The 15886-nt window shown below is 37.6% G+C and overlaps 1 protein-coding gene across 19 annotated transcripts in view; it reads left to right on the forward strand.

Annotated features, from left to right (window-relative positions):
* The window catches only part of LOC121736468 (muscle calcium channel subunit alpha-1-like), a 63387-nt gene extending 49332 nt beyond the window's left edge, over window positions 1-14055 (forward strand). For 6 of the 19 annotated variants that reach the window (XM_042127668.1, XM_042127671.1, XM_042127670.1 and 3 more), the window contains 16 exons: window positions 230-262; window positions 1585-1770; window positions 1859-1961; window positions 2048-2208; window positions 2285-2382; window positions 2460-2548; window positions 2651-3101; window positions 4386-4554; window positions 7601-7700; window positions 7860-7935; window positions 8052-8135; window positions 8450-8922; window positions 10557-10657; window positions 11669-11775; window positions 12411-12474; window positions 13831-14055. In XM_042127668.1, the coding sequence (XP_041983602.1) occupies window positions 230-262; window positions 1585-1770; window positions 1859-1961; window positions 2048-2208; window positions 2285-2382; window positions 2460-2548; window positions 2651-3101; window positions 4386-4554; window positions 7601-7700; window positions 7860-7935; window positions 8052-8135; window positions 8450-8922; window positions 10557-10657; window positions 11669-11775; window positions 12411-12474; window positions 13831-13893 (2358 nt within the window). In that variant the 3' untranslated portion in view covers window positions 13894-14055. Of the gene's footprint in view, window positions 1-229; window positions 263-1584; window positions 1771-1858; window positions 1962-2047; window positions 2209-2284; window positions 2383-2459; window positions 2549-2650; window positions 3102-3517; window positions 3527-4385; window positions 4555-7600; window positions 7701-7859; window positions 7936-8051; window positions 8140-8304; window positions 8343-8449; window positions 8923-10556; window positions 10658-11668; window positions 11776-12410; window positions 12475-13830 lie in introns of those variants that run through there. The other 13 variants (XM_042127680.1, XM_042127683.1, XM_042127682.1 and 10 more) reach the window with 7 other exon arrangements.
* The last annotated feature ends 1831 nt before the right edge of the window (window positions 14056-15886 follow it).

Here is a 15886-nt window from a genome sequence, read left to right on the forward strand (position 1 = left end):
ATTATTACGAAAATGGCGCCAAAAGTAATCATAATGATGTTTTGGATGAAACAAAAACGAAGAACAAAATAAATTTTAAAAAATAAGTAAATTTAATATCTACTAGGCATTTTAAATAAGATGAAACAGTACTACTGTCCCAGGCATGGACTATTTAATGTTGTAATAACAGCAGTGCTGTAGCTATCTCACATGATATTTTAGATTGAATAAACAATATTTCTTCCAGGGAAGTGGATTGCCAAGAACTCACGTAGTAAAGGTAAGTTGACGCTTTCGCTAATAATAAAATAAATAGAAATAAACAGAATGAAGGGAAAATCCTTAGAAAGAAATTAAAATAGATATAACAAATGGCAATATTAACTTGTTACAAGTTGAATAAAATAGGGCAACTAACAGCTTTAAATGTCGTCATGCAAATCTTGAGCTTTAGATGGACATTGGGACAGTATTGGCTACATCACAGAAAACATAGAACGACGAACACCTGAGCACGAGTCACGACCATTAAAAGTTAAAACACAAATGCAAATTTTTTCCTTCAACAAAACACGCTTACAATTCTTCATTAGAGACTTTTGTACGATATCTCAATTTCATGAGGCACATATTCCTAAACATAATTAAATATCAATATCATTTAATAAAAATCTTAAATATATGTATAGTATAAAAGTATTAAATATAGAGATGTGCCGACTAGTCGGTAAAGCCGACTATCCGGCCACTTTTGTAGTCAGCGACTAGTCGGCAAAAAGCGCCGACTAATCGGCTTTTTACTTTTTTGCTTTTATTGAAATTATAATAAAGATAAACCTTGATTATTATTTATGTGTTCAGATCACACTCAAATCTCAATCAGTGTTAGTTGTTACACATTTTAAAATTAAATGAAGTGTTTCTGAACTTGCTTGCTAGTAAAAAAATATTTTTGTAAAAATTTAACAAACAAATTAAGTATGTATTATTAAATTGAGCTTTCATGTAGGTACATGAAATATTTAATGAAAACCATCAACTGTATCATAGCTAAACAAAATAAAGTAATGTACGTGAAGTAAATATACTTATCACGTTTCAACACGTTTGCAGGCGGCATGTGTGACGCGAAACTGCAGTAAAAAAGCGTTACGGAAACTTCCGAGACCATGATCGGCTTAGCCGACTAGTCGGCCGATTAGTCGGCTTCTTTGCAGCCGACTAGTCGGCCAAAGTCATGATCGGCTTATCTCTTATTAAATATATTTCCCTTGTCTGGTACCCGTAACACAAGTCCTTCAGGTACTTAGCACGGGGCCAGACTGACGTGGTGTGAAGCGTCCATAGATATTATTATTATTATATTATCTTATCAATATCATGTGATTTTTTTCAGCAAAGCAAGCAAATAAAAGTAGAAATTAGTAAAAGTCAACTAAAATCATTCAAAACATAGATTTCTTTCGGGCAGTGATTTCAAGAATATAAACGAGTTGAAATTGTGTTAAAAACTTATGATGATGATATAATTTTTTATTTTATGGTAAAGTACAGTCCATCATTTATTGATTCTAATCGGTTCCTACTTCCTTGCATTTTCAGGAAAGTTCAATCCCGTCCATTAATTTCTTTCGTCTCTTCCGTGTAATGAGGCTCGTGAAACTTCTGTCACGTGGTGAGGGAATCCGCACCCTACTCTGGACCTTCATTAAATCCTTCCAAGCGCTGCCTTACGTGGCGCTACTGATTCTGATGCTCTTCTTCATATATGCTGTTGTTGGAATGCAGGTATTATATATCAGATCGTGTTATTATTGCAAGTATTATTTTGCCTTTTGCCTGCGGCCAAAATCTAACAGTGTTTTATTTATAATAGGTTTTTGGGAAGATCGCCATTGATGACGACACTCCTATCACCAGGAACAATCATTTTCAAACGTTTCCACAAGCTATTCTTGTGTTGTTTCGTTCCGCTACAGGTAAAGTTGTCTGCATTCAGACTCCATCTATTGCTATATTTCTTTAAAAGTAAATGGTTTCTGCAAAAGTTTTTCTGTAATTCCAGGTGAAGCTTGGCAAGACATAATGATGGGTGTGGCTCCAGAACCAGAGGTTAAATGTGACAACAATTATACTGAAGAAGATGGCCAGAAACCAGAAGGGTCGTGTGGATCTGTTCTCGCGTTTCCATACTTTATATCGTTCTACGTTCTTTGTTCTTTTCTGGTAACTTTTCTTTGACGTTCTAAAACTTGTATTTTTTGCGTGTGATAAAAAAAAATCTAATCATATTTGTTTCCAGATTATTAATTTATTCGTCGCCGTTATTATGGATAATTTTGACTATCTAACCAGGGACTGGTCAATCTTGGGACCACATCATTTAGATGAATTTATAAGGTGAGATTTCACAAAATATTATGGATAATAATTAACATCTTGAATAATTTGGCTTTCAATGTTTTAATTTGTTTCAGATTGTGGAGTGAATATGACCCTGACGCGAAAGGAAGAATAAAACATTTAGATGTAGTAACATTATTAAGAAAAATTAGTCCACCTCTAGGTTAGTTCCAATCTGAATTAATTATGATGCTGTTTACTTTTCTGGCTACTTATTCATTGCCTGAACACCGTTTGATTATCTGTTCCTCTATTGCATTTTCAGGTTTTGGTAAGCTTTGTCCTCACCGGGTAGCGTGTAAACGGCTCGTATCAATGAACATGCCCCTCAATTCCGATGGAACAGTTCTTTTTAACGCCACGCTCTTCGCCGTAGTGCGGACTTCGCTCAAAATTAAAACAGATGGTAAGTGTGATGATACTTTCAAATTCTTTCCTCTAACACCACACCATCTTTTCAAGTTACAAAAAGACTGTTTTCCTCTTCACATCTTTCATTTCGTTTTGACTTTCCAGTGGACACGATTATTAAGATTTCGTTTCTTTCTAGGTAATATCGACGACTGCAACACCGAATTGAGGAATGTCATCAAGAAAATCTGGAAAAGAACATCTCCAAAACTTCTAGACCAAGTTGTGCCTCCACCAGGGGATCCCAACGAAATCACAGTTGGCAAGTTCTACGCGACATTCTTAATTCAAGATTACTTTAGAAGGTAAGCAACAAAACGACGTTTTTCAAATTTCTATGTATTACATGTATGTAATTAAAATATTAAAACTATAGACCAACGTAGTGTCTATATTATTATATTCAAAGGTCTACACAAGGTTGAACCAGAGATATCTACCTTATATTATATACCCTGTTTCGTCGAGAATCACAAAATTATTTATTCCCAATGGCACACCCTTGAAATTTTAATCTAGTAAGTATGTAAAGAAAAGCGTAATAGGCATCTAGGAATCTTAAAGCGTCTTAAATTCGCTAATGTCTTTAAACATACCCGGACTTGTTTTATAAATCTGATTTAGACCATATGAATTTGTTTATGTTTCGAGTTTAGGATTTATAATTATTTCACCTTGTTGTTTTGTTAAATTATGTTAATGGTGAATTTTTGTTCCATAGGAATCACGCGTAAGTAACGCGAATAAGGGAAAGTATATTTTAGGAAGGAATGTTTCCCTTTATAGTTTTTAAGCTCTTGAATAGTTCTTCAATAGAAGTTTACGATGGCTTCGTTGACTATAGCTGGTTTTGGTTGTACCCCGCATGTCCGACGAGACTAAAAGAATAATAATACCGAGTACTATGGTCAACCATTCCCATTTTATACGCTCCAAAAGCCCACGCAGCATGCCCATAAAATGTTTTACCGATTTAAAATTTTCCAAGTTTTTTATTTTTTGTTTTGCCCCATTTTTTGTAAATATTAAATGTTGTGTTCTTTTTGTGGAGTTTTCCTCGAATAATTTAGATTTAGTTCATGATTCATGAGCAGCCTTTTTTAAGCAGATGATGTTATGAAATACGATTTTAATTAGATTCTTTTCTAGCTCAAAATACATATCGAGTAGACCGGATTGTATAAGCTTGGTACAGTACATATATGCTGGATCTAGAAATACCATCTTTTTGGACGATCTTCACCTTAGTCTCACCGGCAACTTCTAGTCTAGCTACATCTATAGTTGCACTAGCTTTCCCAACATTATTCTCATCTACTTCCATACTTGTGACCTAAACAGATATAATTAAAACAATAAACTAAATAAATGCTTTATTACTCTTTAAATTAGCATAGCTATTAAAAAACGATTTGTGAACAAAAAATCGTATCTTTTTAGTTTCTTATATTTTCAATACCATTTCCATATTTTTACACCTGTGCATATCTTCTGGTTAATTATTTTTCTAAATTCTAACTACGTCATTAAAATGTCACAAGTATGGATGCTCTTACGATGATACTAAAATGGATAATAACAATGTTAAGGTTCAAAAAGCGTAAGGAACAAGAAATGAGGCAGAACGACGAGCAAGCGCAGGCAGCAACACTACAGGCGGGCCTGCGGACACTACACGAAGCTGGACCAGAGCTGAAGAGAGCCATCTCCGGAGCTCTAGACAATATAGCCGATGATATAGATGTGCCAATGCATCGCGTGAGTGCCACTTTGTACTAACAACGTATTAACTACTTAATATGGATTTGGTGTCAATTTAAACATTTTTAGACTGCACCCTCTTATGTAATCAATTTGGTTGCTGGTCCAATACCTCTGTATCTTGTCTTAGGATATGTATATCGCAAAACACAGTTTAATAGACATAATAACCATTTTGGAAATAATAATAATCCCATCAAAAACATCCTGTAAAAAACCAAGTCTCGCCACTCAGTTTTTACACCGTAAAAATTTATGAGATCCATGCAATACCATGTCGGTTATTTTATTCAGTAACTACCTAGGGGACCTTCTGTCTCAAGTTATTACGTAAGTTATTATCATATCAATATTAAAAATCTTTTACGTTTTAAATAAATAGATCGACTTGGACATCGCATGAAAACGCAATGTATCTTACAATTTATACATAATAATTATTATTCAGGCTTGTTGGTTTATCCACAATGAAGTTATAGGGGGTCAAAAACAGCCTGAATTGGTTCGAGAAAAGGATGGTACGGCCGAGCCGATTTTTTGCTCGACTTGGCGGGGGCACTGCCGTGCCCCCAGATTATTAATAATAATAAAACACTTTATTGCTCACAAATACCAATACCAAAAATAATTATACTAAACACACGCTTTTAGATGATATATTAAAACTAGGTATGTGGGCAAAGGCGATCTTATCGCTAAAAGCGATTTCTTCCAGACAGCCTTTGTGTTAACTGGAGAACTTTAATGAAAGCGGAAGTATAGTTTTTAGTGTAATAAATAGGGACGAAAATATATATATTTAAATCTATAAAGTTACCTATATAATTATTAAAATATAATAGATATAATATACTCATTATGATAAATACTTAGATACATACATAAAATATTAATTAGATAAATACGTCTAACTACGAATATTATGTAGTTACAATCTATGCCTTTTCTAAAAGATGTTTGCGCAATTTTGATGATTTAAAAATTCCAATCGAGTCGGAGCAGCGACCACATTGGGTTATGTGGTCGCTGAGTCGGAATGTCGTATTTCAGATGGTAGTGAGTTCGAAAGAGTTATGGCCTTAACGGTAAAGGAACTGTAGTAGTAACCAGATCGAGCAAGAGGTGTTTCCAAAATATTATCTCTATCAGAGCGTAGGCAAAAATTATGACTAGCACCTAGAAATTTAAATCGTTCCTTAAGGTAAATTGGTGCACGAGGGTCATACAGAACTTTGTAAAGGAGAGTGAGTACATATATGCTCTTCGCGCCGTGATTTGATGGGTAACCACTTAAGTTTTCGTCTGTATTCGGTAACATGATCAAACTTTCGCAACCCGTAAATGAATCTTATGCAGAAATTTTGGATCCGTTGGAGTTGATTGATCAGTTCCTCACTAAGATCAATAAGGCAGACATCGGCATAATCAATTATTGATAGGAGGAGTGATTGGGCGAGTTCAATTTTGGTTTTTATAGGTAAGAAATTTTTTAACCTTCTAAGTGACCCAGATGCAGCATAAACTCTATAGTTTAGGAAGTTATGCATCGCTCCCATACAGAACCTTTGAAAATTGTATTAAGCTATGAGCTTCATCACATATGTTCCTTAAGTGATTTTAAGCATTTTCAGTCCGGGGGGCAAAACGAAACATGCGGCTAGCGAGGGAGAGGGGGGGTTCAAAGATGGCCACTACCCGATCTCTTTAAAAAAATCTATCCTCGTCCTGGTGGCTACTAGGGCACAGAGTTATGTCTGTGTGCCGACAACTGTGCCCGATAATTAAATTATTTTATAAAAAAAAACATTGATTCGTGTTTATTCACAAAGTAAGCATGTTTTGCAAAAAAAAAAAACAACCGCAGCGCGAGCAGCTACACCCTAGCAGCAGAGCAGCACGAGTGTAGCTTCCCGCGCTGCGGTTTTTAATTTTTTTTAGCATCTTTTTGTAGAAGGTGATATTTAAAAGTATATATTTAGAATCTGCATAAAATGCGGTATATTATAGTATTTTTGTATGATATTTTTAAGCACTATGTAAAAGTAATGAGCTCTCAAAGCAAAAATCTCCAAGTGAGATTTTCACATTTTTACGTTTTTGTTGTAAAATGACTATGAAACTTAGTATAATTAATATCAGAAACAGATTCTACGTCTTTGGTTTATACGAAAATGATACCAATCTTGCCCTAGTAGCCACCAGGACGAGAATAGATTTTTTTTAAAGAGACCGGGTGGCGACCATCTTTGAAACACCCCCCCCCCCCCCCCCACCCGGCTGGCCAACATGTTTCGTTTTGCCCCCCGGACTGAAAATGCTTAGAATCACAGCTTATGAGCTTCATAACAAAGTTGACCTTTAAAAATTTTATTAAGCTATGGCATAATACAATTTTTAAAGGTCAACTTCATAACTACTCCCACTATTACGGCAAATCATAGATACGTGCGGAGCCCAAGACAGACAGGAATCAAAGCTGACACCAAGGTTCTTAACGACACTAGTTATATTTAAGGGTATATTATTCAAAGCGATTTGAGGAACTGTAAGGTGTTTTAGTATCTATTTGCTTAGTACTGCCAATAATAATAGCCTGAGATTTTGTTGGGTTAATAGTAAGTCCATGAGATATGCTCCAATTATAAATTCTAGTAAGGTTTTCATTTATTTTGTGGATATTAGGGCATAAATTTCGGTAACCTCAGCTTGGGAGTAGATTTGAAGGTCATCTGCGTATAAATGGAACTGACACGAGAGCAGAGGGGTTATAAAATTTATAAAGATCGAAAATAGTAGAGGGGAGAGGACTCCGCCTTGAGGCAATCCGACATCTACATCACACAACCAAGAGTCTTTGCCATCTACGCGGACGCATTGCTGTCTGCCAACAAGGTAGCTCCTGAACCACGCGATCTCTTTGTCTGAGCCAAGGACATCTCTTAGCATAGCCAACAAAATATCGGTGTCAACAGTACAAAAAGCGTTGCTAAAATCTAGGAGAACCATCGCAGTCACAAATAAAATAAAAATGTTTTCATTTCAGAGAAATCATTCGCTGTTTGGTGGTGTTTGGTCAAGTATACGAAGGCATGGCCCCAATAGACATCTGAACAAACACAGAAAACATGGAGAACCTCCGCCAGGTACGTTTCTATTCAAGTTATTGATCATTTTCTGGAACTTCTTTAAACATTTTTTCCATTCATGAATGCAGTTGAGCAATCGGTTGAATTCGCTGGTTGAATATAACACATTTCATGCTGATTGCATAGTTTCTAATCTTGAAAATGTTTTATACCTAGGTGATGTTGGTAACCACTTGTCTTCTATGATGCAGCGCGAGTACGGCGTGGCCCAGCTGCCACTTGCTCCAAATCTGTGAGTCATGTGATGTCAATTCTTCTCTATTTTTCTTCTTTTTTTCTCTGTCATTTGAGTAAAGTCTCCATGGATATTATATCAGATAAAATCAACGGTCACGGTTTTCTTTGCAGAGCAAACGGTCAACCGAAGGAACAAATACCGCTAAGGCCTTTAATATTTAATGGGGAATCGGAAAAGATATATCAAGTTCTAGAGTAAGTATAAATGTCCATCACATTATCACATAAAAATATTTTAGTTTAGACGAAGTAAGAATTCACATTGTGAAAATATGGGACACCTCACACTTCGTCAAAAATAGCAGACCTGTTGTAACGTTTCCAAAAATAGTTTTTATTGAGGAAAACGTTTATTGCATTTCAGAACCACAACGAACAATCTAAAGAATGCTTTTTACCAAGGTAGCCGAGTGTGCGTTTGGTTTTGAATGACTTTTTTCTGTAGTTTGAATGCCCCCTAACGTGCATCGAGTGACAGCGACTAACACTAACATTTCCCTAATCCCTAGCAATCAAAAGTCGAACTACCCGGAGATGCTCGGGCAGATAGGGCTGGCCTTCGGCTGCGTGAACTACCTCACAACGCCCGAGAGCTCCGGCGTGAAGGCGGGCTCGCGGCAGAAGATACACCCCGAAGACCTCGACAAGTTAACCGTGCCGAAAGCCTCGCCCGAGGAGAAGACGCCCTCACCGGGCACGGGGGAGATAACCCCGAAGATATCGGGGCTGAAGATGGAGGAGCTGCGGTCGGGGCTCGTGGGGTCGAAGCGGTCGTCGGTCGCGGACGAGGAGATAACGCCGATGATCGCGGGCGGCGAGGTGCTGCCGGCGGCGGAGCGGCGGCCGATGACGCTGTACGGCTACAACGCGGCCGCGCGGCTGCCGTTCGCGTTCGCGGCGGCGCGCGGCCGCTCGCTGCGAGCGCCGCCCGCGCCACAAGGTCGGCTCGTGCGATCCGCCTCCGCGCTGCCGCCGACCGCAGGTCCGCACCGAAGCTTCCTTCGCGCGCTATCGATTACTTTGATATGGGGCGAGTGGACTTACGGCCGTTCCCAATATTCAATCTATCTCTGGTTTGACGTACGACCGATCGCAGCTAACATTGAATTGACATAAAATATATGTCACTAATGTCTAGTTATTCCTATCTCTAGTAGGTCAAAACCAGAGATAGATCAAATATTGGGAACGGCCGCTAGCGATAGATGGCAGATTCTTACATGTTACAAAATATATTGACGTAAAAATAAAATTAAAAGTAGTAAATTCAAAGAGCACGATAACAAAGTTAAATGAACGAATATTATATCTATAATTCAAATAGATATACTTCCTTTCAGTGCTATAGGCATATGAAAAAAAGGAAATATAACATTCTGAAAATATCCTTTTACTAAATCAAGGCGCGCTGTGATCGCAGCCAAGTCGAACAAACGAAATAAGTTTCTAACTTCATATTGATTAACAATTAAGTTTACTCGCCTAGTCGATATCTTTTTGAAAAGTATTTAACGTATGTTCTTGCGAAAAATCTCGTGAAAATTAATTGTCCTTATCATAATATTATTCTAACTGCCTGCTGAGTGTTTTGTTTTTTATCACCCATTCGTGAAGTGTGATCATATCATCAGAGTACCTACTGTGTATTTTTGTACTTTTTTCGAATATTATTCATTTGTTTCAGAACGTTTTACTTATATCAAAGTAATCAATAGATAATATTTAAAAATACTCTTCTGACATTTCCTTTCTAATTCTAATGCTCAATAATAATTGTATTGTTAATCAAACTATTCTTCTTTATTAACATAGACATTTTGATAACCGAGATAGCAGGTATATGGTAACATTTAGAATATAATAAATTCAAAATGGCGTCCCAGACGAAGGAAGCTTCTTATCATCTTGCACTTTAGATCCTAGAAGCCACAGTAAGTAATAGCACCAAACGATACACAATTAGTCAATAACTCATGACAAGTTTGGATACCGCTTACACCGAGCACTGCAGGCTAATCATTTTTTAATAAAACAGCATGACTTATGGTAACAGACAAGTTAGAAATATATCTCTAGAGTTGTAGACAATACAACAGATAGATATGACATCAAACGCTTAGCACGACTAGAGTAAGCAACATGAAAACCATCAAGCTTATGCAGGCTTATAATTAGAAAATAGATTTAGTTTGAATTATGAAATATTGAGTACAAAATGACTAGCAGTTTAGAAAAATATAATATTTTAATTAAAATTATATTAGCAACAACTTCCCTTTTGAAACTTTTGGGACGATTTAAATTGTACCTATGTTTTAAATTAGTACCTAGATATTTTGTCAATATAGACTTTTGTAGCTACGAGTTAAAACGCAATTTAATAAAAAATACTCAAATTTGAAGAAAAAAAATAAAAGGTTTAGTGACTCGTATACTTTTTTGACAAAACATTAGTAAAAAAAGTTGCATATTATATCTATACTCTGACCACTTAAAGCGTGTATCTCGTAGCATACATTTAGTATGCTACGAAGGTCGCGCTTAAACTGGTCGCACTATAGCCAGCCATGGTTGCACATTTTTGTGATTTATTACAAACTCTTATTGGCTTCACAGGGAGCGATAATGCCGCTCGTGGTGTAGTGTCTCTGCCCGGCAGCCCGCGCAACAGCGCCTCGGTGCCCGTGGTGGGCTCTGCTGAGAGTTTAGTTACCAGGGTAAGAACTTGGCTATATTATGTTCAATTTGTGTTGCTTAATTAATGTTTAGCTCTGTTTATTTCATGAACATTTTATTGGATCCTACCTGATCCTACAGACATACGGAAAGTTTGTCTAAATTACGTTATACATTGTGTATTTGACGCGCCCCTCCCTCGTGGGAGGGCCGCGTCATTTTAAGCTAGACAAGCTCTAGTGCGTTGATTCCCAAAGTGGTTCAGGTGGACCCCCAGGGGTCCACAGGAGCCCGATAGGAGACTACGCTTGCGTGGAAAAAATGGGGGTCCACACTCCACAAGTCGTTAACGGGAGTCTATAAAAATTTATTTGGTAACCCGACTTGACTTCTCCTATGAATATATTATTGTTTTTTTTTTATAAGAAATTGCTTATTCCATAAATTCAGAAAGAGTGTGTCAAGCAAGACTCGTCGATGCCGCGCTGCCCGTCCGCCGTAGTTGAAATCTCAAGTGATGTCATACCTAGACGTGCCATTAAATAATATATTTCTTTGTAATCCTGACGCGTATATTTGAAAATGGAAGGAAAATGCCCTTACCCTGGCACTTTTATGCTTTATGCTTCAGGGGGTCCGCAGTAAGCACCAACATTTAAAAAGTGGTCCACGAAACAAAGGAGTTTAGGAACCTCTGCTCTAGTGCATTGTGTAATGTGTATTTTGATTTTTGATACCATAGTAACAGTAGATGAGAGGTATCAGGTAGATGCTGGAAAAGGTTGTAGGCCTCCCGCCTCTCTAGCCTCTATCAGCTCTACCTACAATCTACATCCTTGCAATCTGTTCAACTTTTTGCGCAACTTCCAAAATCGAGGAAATTGATTCGTAGGCAGTTGGCAGATCAACGTCATTTGGTCGGGTTATGTCAATTCAAAATTAGTCGGCTGGGTTTGATATAACGCGACCAACTACGTAGGTCCCCCACCTGCCTAGGAATCAATTTCCGCGATGGTGCACTGATGCAGGGTACTTTCTAACTGTATGTCCAGGTGCTGACCGAGCAAGGACTAGGAGCGTACTGCGACCCCGAGTTCGTGCGGAACACGTCGCGGGAGATGCAGGAGGCGCTCGACCTGACACAGGAGCAGATGGACAGGTCTCAGCAATTGTATTTTTTTATAATTAGTGACTGACCCGGCAACTTGTTTTCAGTGGCGGGGCAAGACTTAAATTTTATGTGGGCAAGATGTATCTTGCGAGGCCCCCTAAAATATATTATGCGAGACCCCCTGATGGATGATGCTAAAGAACGGATTTGTTGAGAGAAATCATTTTTGATACCCAAAGTTTCATTTATAAAATAAATTATTTGAGTATCTCAACTCGTAAAACCTTTAAAAAACCTCGTGGTCCAAGGGGCGCGACTCGCGAGGCCCCTTAGGCCGCGAGGCCGTGGGCGGTCGCCCACACCGCCCACGCCTTGCGCCGCCTCTGCTTGTTTTGCCATATAAATTTTGTAAAAACCTACTTATTCTCAGGATTAACGAATGTAAGTACATACAAAATTTAATTAAAATCGGTTGAGCCGTGTTTGTGCGCGAACTCCTCCTTTTGGAGGAGTTCGTCAACAAACATTGTGACACAAAAATTTTATTTATATTATAATTTATTTACATGTATTATAATTTAATATGTTTTAATAATGTTCATAATTTAACGATAATTTAGTAGCCGCACGGTTGCAAAAGAGCCAAGTCCTTTCAATTCAAATTTTTGTTTTTTTTTCTTCAGAGCTGCACATCAGCTTATGATACGCGAGAAGAATCTAAAACAGGCCCAGAACCAAGCCCAAATTGTAAGTATCAATACCTAACGATATTATATTCAGTATCCACCACGAGCTTTGTGATATCATTATTTTTACTCCTGGCTTACGATTGATTGAATACAAAATTTTGATGGTCAAACCTTTATTTTAACCTTGATTTGCCTGCTCACCGACGAGTTTGTAAATGGTAAGTACGATGCACAAACATTTTACTTTGCGCTTCCCATATCGCGTTCGACACTATCACAACCGCAACGATATTTACACGATGTTATGTTATCATCGGAAAATAAATACTCCAAAGTGGACATTTAATATTAACGTTTTAAATTTTTATTTACAAACGCATCTCTTAAGTGAAATCGCCTAAATTTTAAGATATGGAAAAAATTGACATCTTTTTGCCATTTACGGCGGTTCCCAATATTTGATCTATCTCTGGTTTGGCCCTACTAGAGACAGGAATAACTCACATTAGACATTAGAGACATATATTTTATGTCAATTGTGAGCTATTCCTATCTCTAGTAGGACAAAACCAGAGATAGATCAAATATTGGGAACGGCTGAGACGGTTGATTTGCGCCGTGTGGGCCTAAGTTGTGCGGCTTACGGCCGTTCCCAATATTTGATCTATCTCTGGTGTTGCCCTACTAGAAATAGGAATAGCTCACATCAGACATTAGAGACATATATTTTATGTCAATTGTGAGCTATTCCTATCTCTAGTAGGGCAAAACCAGAGATAGATCAAATATTGGGAACGGCCGTTAGACACCCGTGTAAACCCTAGTTACAGCTAGTTTAAACTTGGACTAGGTATTTTCCGAGAAGTTTGTATACTCTCTACTTTCGATTATGACTTGAGAATGTTCTAAACATCTGTCTAAATCACGCTTAAGTTAAACATAGGTTCAAAAGTATTATTTTGAATATTATTTATAAGAACAATTTCACTGATTAAAGGATATGACTAGATATTTCTGATCTAAAATAATTCTTGTTCTTCTTTCCAACCTGATCTTTAGAGAATAGCATATCCAGAACAGCAGGGTGATTCACGATTTCCGTTCGACTCGGATTCGGAAATTTTATACGGTCATAGGTAAGGGTGAAGCCAAACGAGCGTAGGTTGTGAGTTGTGAGTCGCAGAATTTCGGCTGGCAGAAGTTCTGCTGCATTCAGTTTCATACAGAAGTCCTGTTTGATTCACACGAGCGTATCGCGACCGAAATTCTGCGACTCGCAAATTACGCTCGTTCGGCTTCACCCTCAATGCCTGACGCGGCGAGCGTTTATTGGATTGGAGTTTCCGAATTGGAATCGAATCGCACATCGTGAATGACCCCGATCAGTGGGTAGATTAATGTGTTGTTATTGTAGGGCGACATTCTCGCTCGCCAGTACCACCCCTACCACCAGCCCGCAACGCCCAAGCGGTTATAGCATCCACCGCGGACGCCCCCCCAGCGAGCCGCCGCCACGACAGAAGACACGCGCACCACCGCCGGAAACGGAAGCGGAAACCGGTGCTCGTTTAAACCGATTATGTTTCTTACGTTCTAAGGGTCCCCGCAGACTTACAATTTCAAGTTGGCCGACTATCGTACAAACAGACATAGATCAAGATAGAAGAGCAATGTCGCTCCAATTTGTATGAACACGAGCGTGTCACTTTTTTCACAATCACTACTTGTATCTTGATCTATCTCTGTGGTTTGTACGATTGTCGGCCAACTTAAAGTTGTATAATATCTGCGGGGACCCTAAATTCACGTTCGTGAGTTCGTGACGCTCAATCTCTTAGCCCCAGTGACCGCAGACTTACAATTTCAAGTTGGCCCTCTATTGTAACAATTTAATTGGACAGCTCTTTAATTGTAGGTAATCGGAAAGGAATCGCGGTTCTTATACGATTGGTGTCCAATTATTTAGTTGTACATACATACAATTTAGTTGGAAAAATGTACGAGCTCTCATAAGTCGCTACAGCTGTTGGTATACTATGCGATTTAGTTGGCCAACTTGAAATTGTAAAGTCTGCGGTCGCTCTTAACCCGACCAGAAACAAAGACTAGCGCCGTGACTCGCACGGCTCGTAGTTCTATAGACTTTACAAATTTTAATGTTCCCATTGTCTACTTATTTCGTTTTTTATAAAAGTACTATACCGTATTTTAACGCGAAACAAAATATATTAACGAATTAGATAAATTATTGAAAATCTAACTGCATTTACACTTCATAGATACTTACGATGACAATACCTTACGTAGAAGTTGTAAAATTTTAACTTTTTTAAATATATTCCGATTCGAGATAGCTCTCGGATCTTCTACCATCTGAGATGTTGGTCCTTCGCCGCAGTTTTCTCATTATAATTGTCATTGTAGTCGAGTATAGTGTTGTCGTCGGTTTCGGCAAACGTTAATTACTGTTTTGAAAACATGAGATCTTTTAGAAGATGTGTTCGACTGTATCTGTAATTTTGTAAGAAGCTTTTAAATCGTTTGTAATGTCCGTTGACTAAATTGAGAGATATCACGAAAAGACAACATTTAACCTGACGGCAACAAAAATATTAGTTTCTCCCGCCACGCATCCTAACTCCTTGAGTGATAAGTTATGTACGATTAATTAGTGAGAAACAACTTTATTTCATGGAATGTTTTGTTTCAATTGTTGCTAAGTATAGTATTATATCCAGTAAGTGCCCTTTACCTTCGGACTTTGTTGATAATTTAGCGTAGTCCACATCCTAGTTATCATCCAGAACCACATTCCTCTAGGGTTAAGAAATTTTTGAATATTTTTTCCTACATTTTTATTCATCACCCGATGGCACGCAAAATCTTTTGTTCGTTTATGAATTCTCCTATATTGAAGCTTCCACTTAAAAAGTGCCAACATTGATATTATTTTTTCAGAAATACTCTCTACTTAGTATGTTTTAATTTTTGTAACATAAAATGTAGTTTATGAAGCGAGTCCTATAGCCATAGAATGGTCAATGGAAGTACCTATACATTGTTTACTACCGAATGCACAAATTTTGAAATATTTTAAATATACTGGTTATTACGTACTTTGTGTAAACGATATTTATCGTAGCTTATAGATATATATAAATTATTGAGTATTGTTACTAAATAGATGTCTTTCACAGTTACGTACGAGGTTTTATTTGGCGAATATAAACTGTTTTTTTTAAGCGTAACTAAGTTTTATTCTATCGCTATTATTTAATTAATTATGCTTTCATCAACCATCTTATAATTATTGATCGTAAACATTTGTTGAAAAATATTATTCCAATCAAGGGGAATCTTCACGATCTTGATAAGAAGATCAATGGCCAAGGTCTGAGTCATGGTCACGTCAACTAAAGACTTGGCTGCCACTTGCCAGATGAGAATTTTGAACAGGAATTGATCATTTT

Source organism: Aricia agestis, chromosome 19 (assembly GCF_905147365.1).
Source record: "Aricia agestis chromosome 19, ilAriAges1.1, whole genome shotgun sequence".
Lineage (NCBI taxonomy): Eukaryota > Metazoa > Arthropoda > Insecta > Lepidoptera > Lycaenidae > Aricia > Aricia agestis.